An 18,551-nucleotide genomic window follows, 5' to 3' on the forward strand; every position below is an offset into this window, starting at 1 on the left:
CAGCTCTGAGTAACTGAACGTTGGCAAGAATTCCCAAGAAATAGCTGACATAGCAATCCTCCATTTCTTTATTCCTCTTTTGTGCTGAAATCCAAGGAATATAAACAGGAATTGTAAAGCTTCCAATCTCATTCCTTACGCAATAAGATGTAATTCAACCGAAATAAAAACAGAAAATGCCAGAAACACACAGCAGGTTCTCCCCGTGTGTCTGCGTGGGTTTCCTCCGGGTGCTCCAGTTTCCTCCCACATTCCAAGAAAGACGTACAGGTTAGGAGCTATGGGCATGCTACATTGGCGCTGGAAGAGTGGCGACATTTGTGGGCTGGCTCCAGCACTTTCTCAGTAACGCAAAAAGATGCATTTCACTGTGTGTTTCGATGTACACGTGACTAATAAATAAATATCTTATATCTTAGGTCAGGCGGTTTCTGTAGAAAAAACAACTGTGGCTTTCACGTGAAATGTTAATTCTGTTTTTCTCTCAACAGATGCTGCCTGACCTGCTAAGTGTTTCCGGCGATTTTTATTTATTTCATATGTCCAGAAAATATACTTTTTGATTTTCAACCAGTAATTCAATCGCTTACTCCAGGATTACTTGTTGCTCATTGGCGTGAAGAACACGATAACCATGAGGAGCTTCTCTCCACAGTCCGCGTTTGCCTCTGGAGTTCTCCGAGCTTACCCTGCAGTGATGTCACCTTGAGGGAATGTCGGCTTTGCGCTCCTCTCCACCTCCCTGCCACGACTCTCTCAGCCCCACACTGCCTGCAATGTCACACTGCTTGTTCCGACGTCCAGTGCTCCAGGTAAGCATTGGGAAGACAGAAACCATCACATTTCCGCCATTCAGCTGACGCCCGTGTTCCGTAACTCTCTCTGCCTCCCTGTCTTTTACTAGTCCTCTGCTTTGTAAAGCCATCTGCCTTCTGATGCCCTGCCAGTAATTATCCAACAACCAGCACTTCTAACTGAAACTACTTGGTCTTCACACGTTGCTGTGTGGCAGCTTGCTGTGCACAAACTGGCTGCTGCATTAACAAGAAGTAGAAGCAGGAATCAGTCACAGGCAGGAGACTGTCCCCTCCACCCAACGTTTATGGTCACCTCTGATCATTGTCCGCCGCTGTGGGACCAAGGATTCCTGGTTGTAGGAGATCAGACCACACTGGGTGGGGATCAGGATGGGACGGGATGGGACAGGATAGCGTGGGGTACTGATCTGAGTGGGACAGGATAGTGTAGGATGGGATGGGCTCGGATAACACATAGCGGAACGGGACAGGGTGGGGTGAAGATCGGGGTATGACTGAACTGGGTGGGACTGGACGGGATGGGACTAGATTGGGTGGGATAGGACGGGATGGGACTGGATTGGGTGGGATGGGTTGGAGATCGGGGTGGGACAGTTCAGGGTGGAACAGTCAGCACTCTTTGGAGCAACAAACAATGTGCTAGAGGATGTCAGTAGGTCAGGCAGGATCTGTGGGGGAGGATTTCTCTCCGTTTGGTGCCCAGACTGTGGGACGTGCTGAGCGCCTGTCCTGCCGCTGGTGAAGAGCAGACACGCCCAGGTGGCGGTGAGTTCGCAGGAAGCGGCCCATCCCAAGCAGGAAGAACCTTCTGCCCGCCGCTTCCGTGGGGAGTTGAAGTTGGAGCAGGGGCCGGATCAGGGCCAGCCATGCTCGGTGCAGCCGTCTGCTTCCTGCTGTTATTGGCTCGGGCCGGGCCCACAGGTGGGTAAACCTGGGTGGGGGTCCGGTCCGGGCCGGCCACTCCGCCCCCCCCCCGGGCCAGTCTGGGCGGTGGGTGAGGGGTCCAAGGTGGACCCGTGGTCCTCAGCTGGTAATGGGACAATGTGACAATGCAGGGAAGTCCCCAAAGTCGGGCCCGACCGTGGGACCACTGAGCCAAGGAATCAGGTCCCGGTCCTAGTCCGGTCCCAGCACCGGGCGGGAACACTGCAGCTCACGGCCCATCCACTACACAGCCAGGGACTGTGTCACTTGGGAAGTGCCTCTGCCTCTCCCACTCTTCAGACAGTGAGTTCCAGACCCCACCGTCTGTGGTCTCTTCCTCTTCCCTGTGATGTTTGTACCAACTACTCTCGGTCTCTGCCCCCTGAATTGTGGACGCTTCCGATTTATCTCGGCCCTTGATACACTTATAAGCTCCAGTGAAGCCTTCCCTCAACCTATATAAACTTGGATGAAACTGTAGATGGGTGGTTATGTAAGTTTGCAGAACTCACAAAAATTGGTGGAGTTGTGGACAGTGTGGAGGGCTGTCAAAGGATTCAGCAGCAGGTAGATCAGTTGCAGATATGGGCAGAAAAATAGATTAATCCAAGCAAGTGTGGTATTGGTTTATTATTGTCACTTGCACCGAGGTGGTGAAAAACTTGTCTTGCAAACCGATCGTACAAGTCAATTCATTACACAGTGCAGTTACATTGAGTTAGTACAGAGTGCATTGATGTAGTACAGGTAACAACAGTAACAGTACAGAGTAAAGTGTCACAGCTACAGAGAAAGTGCAGTGCAATAAGGTGCAAGGCCACAACAAGGTAGATTGTGAGGTCATAGTCCCTCTCATTGTATAAGGGAACCATTCAATAGTCTTATCACAGTGGGGTAGAAGTTGTCCTTGTCGCATTTTGGGAGATCAAGTGTAAAGGAAAAGTACACAGTTCATTGGCAGGACCCTTAACAGCCTTGAGGGATCTTGGGGTCCAAATCCATAGCTCCCTGAAAGTGGCTACACAAGTAGATAAGGTGGTAAAGATGGTATATGGCATGCTTGCTTTCATTGGTCAGGACATTAAAAATCAGGAAGTCATGTTGCAGCTATATAAAACTTTGGTTAGGCCGTGCTTGGAATATTGTGTGTAATATTGTGTGCAATTCTGGTTGCCCCATTACAAGAAAAATGTTGAGGCTTTGGAAAGGGTGTAGAAGGGTTTACTAGGATGCTGCCTGGATCAGAGGGTATGAGTTGCAAGAAAAGTCACACAGCAGGGAAACAGGCCCTTCGACCTAACTGGTCCATGCCGACCAAGATTCTCATCTAAGCTAATCCCATTTGCCTGTGTTTGACCCATATCCCTCTAAACATTTCCTTTCTAGGTACCTGTCCAAGTACCCTTTAAATGTACCCTTTAAACCTGGAGTGTTGGAGGCTGAGGGGAGGCCTGATAGAAGTTCATAGGATTATGAGAGGCATAGATAGGGTAGACAGTCAGAATCTTTTTCCTTGGGTAGAAATGTCAAATACTAGAGGACAGGCACATAAGGTTGGGGGGGGGGGGGGGGAGGAGTTTAAAGGAGACGTGCAGGACAAGTTATTTACACAGAGGGTGGTGGTTGCCTGGAACGGGCTGCCAGAGGCAGTGGTAGAAGCAGATACGATAGTGGTGTTTAAGAGGCTGTCAGATGGACAAACAAATGCACAGGGAATGGAGGGATGTGGATGATGTACATGCTGAAGATTTGGCATCATGTTTGGTGCAGGCATCATGGGCTGAAGGGACTGTTCCTATGCTGTACTGTTCTATCTATCTACGTACCTGTCCAAATGTCTTTTAAACACTCTAACTATACCTGCCTCTACCTCTTCCTCTGACAGCTCATTCTATTTACCTACCACCCTCTGTGTGAAAAACTTACCTCTCAGGTCCCTTTTAAATCTTTCTCCTCTCACCTTAAACCTGTGCCCTCTAGCTTTAGACTCCCCTATCCTGAGAAAAGTCTGATATCTTGTCTACACCCCTCATGATTTTATAAACCTCCATAAGGTCACCCCTCAGCCTCCTTCACTCCAGGGAAAACAGTCTCAGCCTATGCTGTCTCTCCTTATAACTCAAGCCCTCCAGTCTCAGTAACATCCGTGTGAACCTTTTCTGCAACCTTTTTAGTTTAATCGCATCCTTCCTATAGTATGGCAACCAGAACTGCACACAATATTGTAGGTGCAGTGTCACCATCGTCTCGTACAGCTATAACATGATGTCCCAACTCTTTGTACTCAGTGCCATGACCAATGAAGGCCAGCATGCCACATGCCTTCTTCACCACCCTGTCTACCTGTGTCACCACTTTCAGGGAACTATGTACCTGTACCCCTATGTCTCTCTGTTCCACAACACTCTCCAGACCCTTGTCATTTACTGTGCAAGTCCTGCCCTGGTTTGACGTCACAAAATGCCTCACTTTGTACTTATCTGAGTTAAGTTCCATCTGCCGTTCCTTTGGAGGTGGCTGAGAAGAGAGGAAGGTCCTGGGACAGCAGAAGCCTAGTTAGCTGCCCTGGGCTGATGAGACCTGTCCCACAAAGGCCTTTGCCAGGCATGTTCTGTCCCACCTCCCAGAGAGAAATGTTATCCGTCCCCAGCAAGCAGTCATGGGATCGCATTTACCTCAGGGGAACTGGCCTCCAGATTGTAAGCAAACCTGTGCCAGAAATGGGCATGGCTTGGGCCACCTGTTATGGGTCCTTCCAGAAGAGTGGCTGCCTTTGCTGGTGACTTGGGATCATCTCCTTTGCTACTCAATCTGTGACCAATGTTGTTGAGTCAGAGGACATCTGCTCTCCTGCCTCCCTTGTTTGACCCAGTAATTCAGCAAGTCCCTTGGGATCTTCTTATTTGTTTATTATTTAAATAGCATATGGAAAGCAACTGATTGAAGGTTGTAATGAACATTGAATTTGGCAATCCGTTGAATAGCACCAGAAGTTGCTTGGTGTGGATCTGGAAGTTGCGGGTGACTTGTTGTGGGCAGTGGGTATGGAAGGTGCTAGGGGTGTGTGTAGGCAGTGGGTATGGAAGGTGCTGGGGATGTGTGTGGGCAGGGGGTATGGAAGGTGCTGGGGGGAATGTTGTGGGCAGTGGGTATGGAAGGTGCAGGGGACATGGGCAGTGGGTATGGAAGGTGCTGGGGGTGTGTGTGGGCAGTGGGTATGGAAGGTGCGGGGGTGTGTTGTGGGCAGTGGGTATGGAAGGTGCTGGGGGTGTGTGTGGGCAGTGGGTATGGAAAGTGCGGGGGTGTGTGTGGGCAGTGGGTATGGAAGATGCTGGGAGAGTGTTGTGGGTAGTGGGTATGGAAGGTGTGAGGGGTGTTGTGGGCAGTGGGTATGGAAGGTGTGGGGGGGGAGTTGTGGGCAGCACTTGGTTCTGTGTCACATTAAAGCCTTCCATTTCTGTAGCATGTCTTGTTCCAGTGCCATGACATTGAACCTATATCCTGAAGGCAGGCAGTGGGTATGTGTTACTGTGTTGCATTGCTTTAACCAAGTGCCTCAGCAGGACACATGGCCCATCCACCTTTCACACCACTATTGGGTGCTCTGCGTCAATCCGGGAAGGTTTATCCAAGCCTGGTCTGTCCAGTGGATTGTGCAATGTTCTACCTTGGAAGTCGGAGCTGAATTGTTGCAACAATGAGCCCAGGTTCTGCTCCACTGGATCATCCTTTGTTCAGATAAATGCTTCTTATCAAACCACAGGTGGTTTCCTATTGATGATCAGATGCAGGGTACACATGTGTGTGGTCTGGATTTCTAATGCTGCCTCCTTGTGTTACCCTGCTGGGGCAAGGAAGCTGTCCCTCAGATATAGCAGTCATGATGGCATTCTGCAGAAGCAGATGTGGCAGCTGCTGATGGGTCCTCTGAGATCACCTGGGTGTGTGTAATGTCGCAGCTGGGTCATTCTTGGCTCATGGGTGTCTGTGGTTGGATGGGCTCTGACTGGTTGTGAACCATTCCTGCGTTCACTTGCTGTGAAGAACTGCTCCTTATGCTGGTGTGCCTGTGTTGGCACAGACTGTGGAAGGGGAGGGAACCAGTCTCTCCTTGGGAATTTTCCTCCCTGCGTACTGAAGCTGCAGCAAGGAGTCTGGGTCATGACAGGTGTGGCTTTGACCAGACTTGCCTCTCCTCAGTCGGTTGAGTTTGTTAATATTCATTCAAAGATGATTGGTTCACAGAGAATAACACGGGATTAGTACAAATCCTTTTTTTTTACTTTAAAAGTGAACTTTTTTCATAGAAATATATCCAGGAAATATAATAAAATCAGTGTATTTCTTTACATTCCTTGTATCAATATGTACAAAGTACCAATGCCACTCACGTAGCCTGTTTGAACAATATACCCAAGGAGTGTGTGAGAGGCTGTTACACGGAATTCAGCCCCTCAGTGTCCGGTGGCAGCGGGACTTTATATTGTGGTCCTACCCCACAAAGCCTTTGCCTTGGCTGCACCAAGCTTCAGTGCATCCCTTAGCACGTACTCCTGCAGCCTGAAATGTGCCAGTCGGCAGTGTTCACTTACAGACATCTTGTTGTACTGGAAGATCAACAAGCTTCGGGCAGACCAAAGTGTGCCTTTCACCAAGTTGATAATCTTCTAACAGCAGTCCATGTCTGTCTTGGTGTGTGACCCTGGGAACAACCTGTAGATCACAGAGTCCTCTGTTACATAGCTGCTTGGGATGAATCTCGACTAGGACCACAGCATCCTTTTCCAGACCTTCTTTGCAAAGACACAGTTTACAAAGAAGTGTGTGATCATCTCATCCTCATCATCCCAAGGGCCCCATGCATTGGGAGTGACATTCTGACTGTACAGGAAGGATCTGACTTGGAGGGCCCTTCTCACTGCCAGCCAAGCAAGGTCTTGGTGCTTGTTGGTGAGTTCTGGTGATGAGGTAATCTGCCAACTGGTTTTGACAGTCTGCTCAGGAAACCATCCCAACAGAATCCACCATGCCCTTCTCCTGCAGTGCCTGTAGGATGTTCCATGCTGATCTCTGCTTGATGGGCTTGTGTTTTCCTGAAAGATGTTTTTCATGAAGGATAGGTAGTGCAGCAATGTCCAACCAACTGGGACACTGTGCAACAGCAAGGTCAGGCCCATCCTTTGCAATACCGGGGACAAGTAGTAACATTTGAGCATGTAGTGACACTTGGTGTTTGTACTGTGCTTCTGTGCACAGCTTGCTACAGCCACACACAAAGGTGGTCATTGGGATGAGGGCAGTGTTGGGTCTGCTTTTGCCCCTATTCTCTGGCGATGTGCACCATGACTTGTCAGACACATTCCACCTTGGAATCCCGGATGAACCAGAAGATGGCCCGGGTGACTTCCAGGGTGGAGGAGCAGTGTATGGGCCACACCTCCACCAAGTCCAGCAGCCCTGAGAGCACCTCGCACTTGAGGACCAGGTTTTTGCCCGTCATCAAAGGGAGTACCATGCAGACTTTGCCTGTCCATTTCAGCCAATTCTTGTTACATGCCTCAGCTCCAGCAAACCAGATCCCCAGCACCTTCAGGTAGTCAGACCTGAGGTGAAGGGGATATTGGATCAGTTGGGCCAGTTGACGAAGAGCATGGCTTCACTCTTCCCACGGTTGACTCTGGCCATCAATGCCAACTCAAACTGGTTGCAGATACCGATCAATCTGCGAACTGATCGTGGATCCGAGCTGAAGATGACATTGTCCATGTACAGGGAGGTTTGACCTGGGTGTCACCACTGCCTGGCAAAGTCATCCCTCTAATGCTCTCATCCTTCCTGGTGGATTCAGCAAAGGGTTCTATGCAACACACAAACAAGACAGGAGAATGGACACCCTGCCTGACTCTGTTATAACAGATAACTTCCTCAGATAACTTCCTGTCTGTTACTTACTATCTGTTTCCCACTCATTGATTTGGACTGCACTACGGATATCTGTGTAGAGCAGTTTGATCCAGTTTCTTATTCCCTCCCCAAAGCTGATTTTGGAGAGCTCTCATGTTGCCTTTAAACTTCCTCCCTCTAACTTCCAAAACATGTCCTCTGGTGTTTGACATTTCTACCCTGGGGAAAAGATTCTGACTGTCTACCCTATCTATGACTCTCATAATTTTAAAAACCTGTATCAGGTCTCCCCTCAGCCTCCGACACTCTAGGGAGAACAACCTAAGTGTATCCAACCTTTCCTTATAGCTCATACCCTCTAATCCAGGCAACATCCTAGTAAACCTCTGCACCTTCTCCACAATCTTAACATCCTTCCTATAATAGGACAACCACAACTACACCCAATACTTGAAGTGTGGTCTGACTAAAGTTTTATATAGCTGCAGTATGATTTCCTTACTCTAATACTCAACACCCCTACCAATGAAGGCAAGCATTCCATACGCCTCCTTTACCAACTTATCCACTTGCAAAGCCACTTTCAGTGAACTATGGACCTGGACCCAAAGATCACTCTCTACCTCAATGCTATTAAGGGGCCTACCATTAACTGTATACTTTCTCCTTTCATTTGACCTCTCCAGGTGCAACACCTCACATTTATCTGGATTAAACTCCATCTGCCACTTCTCTGCCCATATCTGTAACTGATCTATATCCCGCTGTATTCTTTGATGATCCTTTATACTGTCCACAACTTCACCAATCCGCAAACTTGCTAATCCACCCATCTAAATTTTCAGCTCCGAGTCCAAATTTGCAATTCACCCTGGATCCCATGCATCTTTATCTTCTGAATCAACCTACCATGAGGGACCTTGTCAAATGCTTTACTAAAGTCCATGTAGATAACATCCACTGCCTTACACTCATCAAGCACCTTTATCACCTCTTCAAAAAAACTCATTCAAGTTTGTAAGACATGACCTGCCCTGCACAAAGCTATGCTGACTGTCCCTAAGCAGGCCATGTCTTTCCAAATGCATATAAATCAGTATCCTCTCCAATAGCTTCCCTACCACTGACATGAGGCTCGCTGGCCTATAATTACCTGGATTATCCCTATTTTGTTTCTTGAACAAAGGCACAACATTGCTACTCTCCAGTCCTCTGTGACCTTGCCTGTTGCTAGTGAAGACACAAAGATCTTTGTCAAAGCCCCAGCAATCTCCTCATTTGCTTCTTTCAGTATTCTGGGATATATGCCATTAGAACCGTATCCTTCTATATCTTGCCTACTTAAGTGCCTGTCTAACTGTCACTTAAACATAGTGATTGTATCGGATTTTGCCTCCCCCTCTGGTGGTATGTTCGAGATGTCAACCACCTGTGTGTGTAAAAAAAATCCCTTTGAGATTTAAGATACATTAACATTGTCCTACTGAGAAAAGAAATAAGGCTCTCCACTTTGGAAATAGAACATAGAATATAGAACATTAGGTTTAATAATGTCCTTCAGGGAGAAGCCAGGCTGTCAGAAGTGATGCCAGTCCCCAACCAATGACAGCTATGTTCCCCATGTTATAAAAGGGACAGGAAAATAGTGGAGAGCAAAGGATTTACCAGGATGGAACTAGAAATAAAATGATATACCCTAATGAAAAGACTGCATCTCTTTTTGCTGGAAAATTGGCAGCTGCAGGTTGACCTAATGAAGATCTTTAAAATGATGCAAGGTTTTGATAGAGTGGATACAAAGAGGATGTCTCCAGGTGTTGGGAAGACCATTACCAGAGGCCTTCAGTGTTAGATCACCAAGTAGCCTAGTGGGGGAACCAGAAGAAATTTCCTCCCCCAAAGAGGATGAGAATGTGGTGTTCCCTCCCACCACCAGGTTTGAGACAAATGGTATCATTGCTTTTATGGAGAGGCTGGACAAGCAGGTGAGAGAAGGGAATAGAGGGTAACACTGATAGAGTTAGATGAAGAACGACAGGCAGAGACTTGATTGAAGTGAGATCAGTATGGAGTGAGCTAATATGCCAGGGCATTTTGAGATAAAGAAGGAGGTAGTGTTGGGTCTCCGAAAGAACAGTAAGGTGGATAGAGCCTGATGGGATATACCCCAGGTGATTGAGAGAGGTAAGAGATGAGACTACTGTGGCCTTGACCAAGATCTTCATGTCCTCTCTAGCCACAGGTGAGGTCCTGGAAGTCTGGTGAGTAGCAAATATTGTTCCGTTATTCAAGAAAAGAAATACGGATAATCCTGGAAACTATAGTCTCACATCAGTGGTAGGGAATCTATTAGAGAGGATTCTTAGGGATAGGATTTATAAGCATTTGGAAAACCATGGCCTAGTTAGGGACAGCCAGCATGGCTTTGTGCGAGGCAAGTCATGTCTTATTAACTTGATTGAGTTTTTCGAGGAGTGACAAAGGTGATTGATGAGCGTAGAGCTGTGGATGTTGTCTACGTGGATTTTAGTAAAGCGTTTGACAAGGTAGGCTCATCCAGAAGATTAAGATACATGGAAACCATGGTGAATTGGCTGTTTGGGTTCAGAATTGGTTTGCCCATAGAAGAGTGAGGGTAGTAGTCGATGGGACTTATTCTGGCTGGAATTCCGTGACCGGTGGTGTTCTGCAGGGATCCGTACTGGGACCTCTGCTGCTTGTGAGATATATAAATGACCTGGATGAAGACATGGACAGGTGGGTTAGTATGTTCGCTGACAATACAAAGATTGGTGGCATTGTGGATCGTGTAGAAGATTGCCAAAGGATACAGTGGGATATAGATCAATTGCAGATATGGGTGGAGAAGTGGCAGATGGAATTTAATCTGGCCAAGTGTGAGGTATTGCACTTCGGGAGATCAAATATAAACGGACAGTACATTGTTAATGGCAGAACCCGTACGTGTTGATGTACAGTGGGATCTGGGGTCCAAGTCCATAGCTCCGTGAAAGTGGCTGCATAGGTTGATAGGGTGGTAAAGAAGGCATATGGCATGCTTGCCTTTATTAGTCAGGGCTTTGAGTTCATGAGTCAGGAATTATGATGCATCTTTATAAAACTCTGGTTAGGCTGCATCTGGAGTATTACGTTAGATTATGGTCACCTCATTATAGGGAGGATGTGGAGGCTACACATCCTTCCTATAATGAGGTGACCATAATTGAATGAAATTATGCATTCAGTGGGTGCAGAAGAGGTTTGCCAGGATGTTGCCTGGATTTGAGGGCTTGTCCTATAAGGAGAAGTTGGACAAATCTGGGCTGTTTTCTATGGAGCTGCGAAGGCTGAGGGGAGACCTGAATGAAGTTTGTAAGGTTATGAGAGACATAATTAGAGTAGACAGCCAGTATCTTTTTCCCAGGGTTGAAATGTCTGATACTAGAGGGCATACATTTAAGGTGAGTAAGGGGTAAGTTCAAAGGAGATGTGTAGGGCAAGTTTTTTTTCACACAGAGAGTGGTGGGTGCCAGGAATGTGCTGCCAGGGGTGGTGGTGGAAACAAATATGATTGGCTGTTTTTAATTGACTGTGCAGAGAATGGAGGGATGTGGACATTGTGTAGGCGGAAGGGATTAGTTTAGTTTAATTACTTAGCTTAATTACTAGTCTGATTAGTCCAGCCCAACACCGTGGGCTGAAAGGCCTGCTCCTGTGCTGTACAGTTCTATGTTCTATGTTCTGTGGAGCTTAAACATTGAGATGGACTGTACCTCTGCCATTTATCCTGTGTACCTGGCCCCCAGTTACGGAATATCTCTGGACTCAGCAGAGTGAGAAGGGAGGTGCATCTGTCATGCACTGACTTATGCACTGTATCTGTATGTCAGTGTGATCCAGCCTTTTTGGGAGGAACCACAGGGAGGGTTTCCATGATGGAAATAAATGCAAAGTCACATTATCATGTGCTTTCTCAGTACAACAGCATGTCACCACAACTGGAATCACAGTGTGGTATAACCACAGGCATTCCATTTCACAAGAACACACAGTTGTCTCCTCGAATGACTCACTGCTATGCTCAAGTATATGCAGATATTGGTGGCTGCTCATAAATGAAAGTGTCCTCTCGTTGGAAATCTATGCAGAGTAGAAGAAAATTCTTGGGAAGTTGTTGTCAACAAGGCAGACCCAGCCCCAGCTTTCTGTAAAAGACACTTTCTGTTCATTAGAAAGATTGGGCTTAGTATGTTTTACAGGAGGTGTCTGTGAAGAGATGTTTGCAGTTGTTCCATTGTTCAAGAAAGACTCCATGAATAAACCAGGAAATTATAGGCCGGTGAGCTTGATGTCACTCATAGGTATTCTGAGGGACAGGATTGGAAGGTATTCTGAGGGACAGGATATATTAGTATTTGGATAGACAGGGCCTGATTAGGGATAGTCAACATGGCTTTGTGCATGGTAGGTCATGTCTAACCAATCTTATAGAGTTCTTCAAGGAGCTTATTCTTCAAGGAGCTTACCAAGAAGGTCGATGAGGGAAAGGCGGTGGACATTGTCTACATGGACTTTTACAAGGCCTTTGACAAAGTCCCGCATGGGAGGCTGCTCCAGAAGGTTAAGTCGCTTGGCATTCAGGATGAGGTAGCCAATTGGATTCAAAACTGACTTAGCAGGAGAAGCCAGAGAGTGGTAGGAGATAGTTGTCTCTCTGACTGGAGGCCTGTGACTAGTGGCATGCCACAGGGATCGGTGCTGGTCCGTTGTTTTTTCTCATCTATATTAATGATTTAGATGATAATGTGGTAAACTGGATCAGCAAATTTGCAGATGACACCAAGATTGGGGACACAGTGGATAGCGAGGAAGGCTATTAAAGCTTGCAGCATGATCTTGACCAGCTAGGAAAATGGGCTGAAAAATGGCTGATGGAATTTTATGCAGACAAGTGTGAGTTGTTGCACTTTGGGAGGACAAACTAGGGTAAGACTTACACAGTGAATGGTAGGGCTCTTAGGTGTGCAGTTAAACAAAGGGACCTTGGAATACAGATTCATAGTTCCATGAAAGTGCTGTCACAGGTAGATAGGGTCATAAAGAGAGCCTTTGGCACTTTAGCCTTCATAAATCAGGGCATTGAGTACAGGAGTTGGGATGTTGTAGTTGTAAAAGACATTGATGAGGCTGAATTTGGAGTGTTGTGTGCAGTTCTGGTCACCTACCTACAGGAAAGATATCAATAAACTTGAAAGAGAGCAGAGAAAATTTACACGGATGTTGCCTGAGTTATTGTGAAAGGTTGAATAGATTGGGACTTTATTCCCTGGAATGCAGGAGAATGAGGAGAGATCTTATACAGGTATACAAAATTATGAAGAGTATAGATAGGGTGAATGCATTACAGGCTTTTTCCCCTAAGGTTGGTTGAGACTAGAACTAGAGGACATAGATTTAGGGTGAATGGTGAAATATATAAGGGGAATCTGAGGGGAAACTTCTTCACTCAGAGGTGCGAGTGAGGAACAAGCTGCCAGTGGAAGTGTTAAATGCAGGTTCATTTGTAACATCTAAGAGAATTTGGATAGGTACATGGATGGGAGGGGTTGGAGGAATATGGTCTGGTGCAGGTAGACGGGACCAGGCAGAAGATCAGGTCGGCATAGACTAATACACAAAAAGACTGGAAAGGAAGAGGACAGAAGCCAGAATAAGAAGGTGGGGGAATGTGGAGGAGTACACGCAGGCAGGTTATAGGTGAGTTCAGGTGATAGGCGAGTCCAGGTGAGAGGGGGAAGGTAGGTGAGTGACCGGGGGGGGGATTGGGGGGAGATGTAATAAGCTGAGGGCTGATGGGTAAAAGAGGCAAAGGCTGAAGAAGAAGGAATCCGGTAGGAGAGGGGCAAGTCAACAAGGCCATATGGCAAGGAGCCATAGGAATAAGGGACGACAAAGGAGTTGGGGGGAAGAAAAAGAAGGGATGGAGTTACTGGAAGTTAGAGAAATCAATGTTGAGGCCATCAGGTTACTCACATGAGCCCCAACTATGCCTGCCTCTTTGTTGGCTACATTGAACAGTCCACGTTCCAAGCCCACACTGGTAACGTCTCCCAACTCTTTCTCCGCTACAATGACGACTGCATTGGGCTGCTTCCTGCACTTGTGCTGAGCTCATCAATTTCATCAACTTTGGCTCCAACTTCCACCCTGCCCTCAGATTCCTTTGGTCCATCTCTGACACACCTGTCCCCTTCCTGGATCTCTCTGTCTCCATATCCAGAGACAGATTAACCACAGACATCTTTTGCAAACCCACAGACTCCCACAGTTACCTTGACTACACCTCTTCCCACCCTGTCACTTGTAAGGACGCCATCCCCTTCTCCCAGTTCCTCTGCCTCCGCCGCATCTGTTCCCATGATGAGGCTTTCCATTCTGGGACATCAGGGTTTCCCTTCCATCACCGTCAATGCTGCCCTTGCCCATATCTCCTGCACTTCCCACATATCTGCCCTCACCCTCTCCCCCCTCCTTCTCCTCACCTACCACCCCACGAGCCTGGTATCCAACACATCATTCTCTGCAATTTCCACCACCTCCAAAGGGATCCTACCAGCAGACACACCTTCCCCTCACCTTATCCCTTTGCTTTCCCTTGTCCACTCGTCCCTCCCCACTGATAACCCCCCTGGCACTTATGCATGCAACCGCACCAAGTGCTACACCTGTCCCTACACCTTCTCCCTCACCACCATTCAGGCAGCACTTCACCTGTGGGTCTGAGAGAGTCATTTATTGCATCCGGTGCTCCTGGTGCGGCCTCCTGCACATTGGTGAGACCCGACGCAGATTGGGTGACCGGTTCATCGAGCATCTTCACTCCATCTGCCACAACATCCAGGACCTCCCGGTGGCCACCCACTTCAATTCCACATCCCACTCCCATACTGACATGTCTATCCATGGCCTCCTCTACTGCCATGTTGAGGCAAGGCACAGGTTGGAGGAACAACACCCCATATTCCGCCTTGGGAGTCTCCAACCTGGCCTCAACATCAACTTCTCTAAATTCCGGTAACTCCACCCCTTCTTTTTCTTCCCCCTACTCCTTTGTCTTCTCTTATTCCTATGGCTCCCTTCCCCCACCTTGATGACCCGCCCGTCTCCTCTCCTCCTCTCCCCCATCCTCTATTCCATGGTCCACAGCCCTCTCCTCCTTCAGCCTTTTTCCTCTTCTACCTATCACCTCTCAGCTTATTAGATATTCTTCCCCTCCCCCACCCACCTACCTACCCCCTTCACCTGAACTCGCCTATCACCTGCCTGCGTGTGCTCCTCCCCCTGCCCCCACCTTCTTATTCTGGCTTCTGCCCGCTTCCTTTCCAGTCCTGATCAAAGGTCTTGGCCCCAAAACGTTGACTTTCCCTCCATAGATGCTGCCTGACCTGCCGAGTTCCTCTAGCACCTTTTGTGTATTGCTCCAGATTCCAGCATCTGCAGAATTTTTTGTGTCTCTGGCATGGACTAGATGGGCCAAAGGGCCTGTTTCTGTGCTGTAGTAATAGAATACACCAAGATTGGTGGCGTTGTGGACAGTGTAAAGGACCATTAAAGAATTCAGCAGGATATAGATCAGTTACAGGTATGGGCAGAGAAGTGGCAGATGAAGTTTAATCCGGGCAAGTGTAAGGTGTTGCCCTTTGGGAGATCAAACGAAAGGAGAAAGTATGCAGTTAATGGTAGGCCCCTTAATAGCACTGAGGTACAGAGGGATCTTGGGGTCCAGGTCCATAGTTCACTGAAAGTGGCTTCACAAGTGGATAAGGTGGTAATGAAGGTGTATGACATGCTTGCCTTCATTGGTAGGGGTGATGAGTATAAGGTAGGGAAGTCATGCTGCAGCTATATAATACTTTAGTCAGACCGCACGGAGTATTGTGTGCAGTTCTTGTCACCCCATTATAGGAAGGATGTTGAGACTGTGGAAAAGGTGCAGAAGAGGTTTACCAGGTGCTGCCTGGATTAGAGGGTATGAGCTATAAGGAGATGTTGGACAGATTTGGGTTGTTCTCCCTAGAGCGTTAGAGGCTGAGGGGAGACCTGATGGAGGTTTTTAAAATTATGAGAAGCATAGATAGGGTAGACAGTCAGAATCTTTTCCCCAAGGTAGAAATGTCAAACACCAGAGGACCTGCTTTTAAGGTTAGAGAGGGAAGTTTAAAGGCCATCTGAGGGGCAAGTTTTTTATGCAGAGAGTTTCAGGTGCCTGGAATGGGTTACCAGGGGTAGCAATGGAATCAGGCAGTTTGGTGGAGTTTAAGAGGCTTTTAGATAGCCTCATGAGTATGAAGGGAATGGAGGGATATGGATGATACACAGGAGGAGGATATTTAGAATAAATTGGCATCAAGATTGGCAGAACATTGTGGGCTGAATGGCCTGTCCAGTGCTGTACCGTTCTAAGTATGGATGGTTCATAGAATTAAAAATGATACAAAAAAGCTGATGCTGGAAAGTTCAATTCAACCGCAAGGATAGATTAAGCAATTATATTGTCAGATTGAAGATAGATATGTAACACACAAAATGATTACAGTCATAGAGCATGGAAAGAGGCCCTTAGGCCCAACAGGTCCCTGTTGACCAAGATTCCCATCTAAGCTAGTCCTGTTTGCCCCTGTTTGGCCCTTATCCCTCTAAACCTTTCCTATCCATGTACCTGTCCAAGTACCTTTAAAATGTTGTTGACGCACCTGCCTCAACCACCTCCTCTGGCAGCTCATTCCATATACTGACTAGCCTCTGGGTGAAAAAGTTGCCCCTCGGGTTCCTTAAACCTATGCCCTCCAGTTTTTGATGTCCCCAACCCTGGGAAAAACACTATGCGCATTCACTATGACCCTCATAATTTTATACACCTCTATAAGATCACACCTCATTCTCCTACGCTCCATTGAAAACAGTCCCAACCTGCTCAACCTCTGTCCATAACTCAGTCCCTCGAATCCTGGCAACATCTTTGTAAATTTCCTTTCCACTCTTTCCAGCACAATGGCATCTTTCCTTTTGCAGGGCGACCAAAACGGAACACAATATTCCAAATGAAGCCTCACCAATGTCTTGTACAACTGCAACATAACATTGCAGCTTCTATAGTCAGTGCCCTGACTGATGAAGACCAGCATGCTGAAAGCCTTCTTCACCACCCTGTCTATCTGTAATGCCACTCTCAGGGAATCATGTGCTTGTACTCCTTGGTCCCTCTGCTCTGCAACACTCCCCAGAGCCCTACTGTTCACTGTGACAGTCCTATCCTCATTTGTTTTCCCAAAATGCAACACCTCGCACTTGTCCAAATTAAACTCCATTTGCCATTCCTCAATTGATTAAGATCCCTCTGTAAAACCTGATAATCACCTTCACTGTCAACGACACCACCTATTTTACTGTCATCTGCAAACTTACTAACCATGCCTTATACACTCTCATCCAAATTGTTGATATAGATGACAAACAACAATGGACCCAGCACCGACTCCTGAGGTACACCACTAGTCACAGGCCTCCAGCCCAATAAACAACCTTCCACCATCACTCACTGCTTCCTACCATCAAGCCAATTGTGTATCCAATTAGCTAGCTCTCCCTGGATCCCATGCGATCTAACTTTCTGAAGTTCAGCCATGTCTCCTGTATCCAGATCTATCCAGATCTATGCAGACATCTTATTCACAACACTGGTCTTTGCTTTTGTGCCTTTTGTGGGTTGGAGTCACAGAATCATAGCGTTATACAGCACAGAAACAGGCCCTTCAGCACAACTTGTCCATGCCTACATGAGCTCGCCCCATTTGCCTGCATTTGTCCCATATCCCTCTACACCTCTCCTATCCGTGTACTTGTCTAAATGGCTTTTAAATGTTGTAATTGTACCCACTTCTACCACTTCCTCTGGCAGCTTGTTTGATACACCAACCACCCTCTCTGTTGAAAATCCTGCCCCTCAGGTCCCCTTTAACTCTTTCCCCTCTCACTTTAAACTTATGCCCTCTAATTTTAGACTTCACTATCCAAAAAAAAGACTGTGACTCTCTATCCCATCTATTCCCTTCCTGATTTTATAAAACTCTATAGAGTCACCCTCAACCTCCTACACTCCACGGAAAATAGTCCCAGTCTATCCTGTCTCTCCTTATAACTCAAACCCTCCAGTCCCGGTAACATCCTTATGAATCTTTTCTGCACCCTCTCTAGCTTAATTACATCCTTCCCTCATATGGCAACCAGAACAGCACCCAATATTCCATGTGCATTCTCACCAACATCTTGTGCAGCTGTAACATCATGCCTTAACTCTTGTTCTCAGTGCCCTCACCAATGAAGACAAGCGTGCCAAATGATTTCTGCATCACATCTTCAAAAAACTCAATCAAATTCACGAGAAATATATCCCCCTCACAAAACCATGCTATCAGTCCTTGCCTTTCCAAATGCAGGTAGATCCTGTCTCTCAAAATCCCCTCCAGTAACTTTCCTACCACTGATGTTAGGCTCACCAGCCTGTAGTTCCCTGGCTTGTCCTTGCAGTCCTTCTTGAATAAAGGCACAAAATTAGCCACCTGCAGTCTTCCAGTACCTCAACCCATGGGCTAAGGAAGATACGAAAATCTCTGCCAGTGCCCCAGCAATTTCTTCGCTAGCTTCCCAAGATGTTCTAGAATACATTTGGTCAGGCAGCAGGGATCTAGCCACCTTTATGCATATCAAGACTGCCAGCACCTCCTCTTTCATAATAATATGTTCAGGACATCACTCCTCCCTGGAATGGTCATGCCTTCTGCTGCTGTACCCCTCAAATTCCCCCTCTCTGCCCCAATCCTTACAGTCACAGCACAGCAACAGGCC

General features: G+C 47.2%; 1 protein-coding gene across 1 annotated transcript in view; it reads left to right on the plus strand.

Moving 5' to 3' along the window:
* The first annotated feature begins 1,485 nt into the window (after nucleotides 1-1,485).
* cdcp1b (CUB domain containing protein 1b) overlaps nucleotides 1,486-18,551 on the plus strand; it is a 50,629-nt gene continuing 33,563 nt past the window's right edge. The window contains exon 1 of the mRNA XM_052016232.1: nucleotides 1,486-1,739. Coding sequence (XP_051872192.1) covers nucleotides 1,685-1,739 — 55 coding nt within the window. The 5' untranslated portion in view covers nucleotides 1,486-1,684. The remainder of the gene's footprint in view (nucleotides 1,740-18,551) is intronic.

Source organism: Pristis pectinata, chromosome 5 (assembly GCF_009764475.1).
Source record: "Pristis pectinata isolate sPriPec2 chromosome 5, sPriPec2.1.pri, whole genome shotgun sequence".
In the NCBI taxonomy this organism is placed as follows: domain Eukaryota; kingdom Metazoa; phylum Chordata; class Chondrichthyes; order Rhinopristiformes; family Pristidae; genus Pristis; species Pristis pectinata.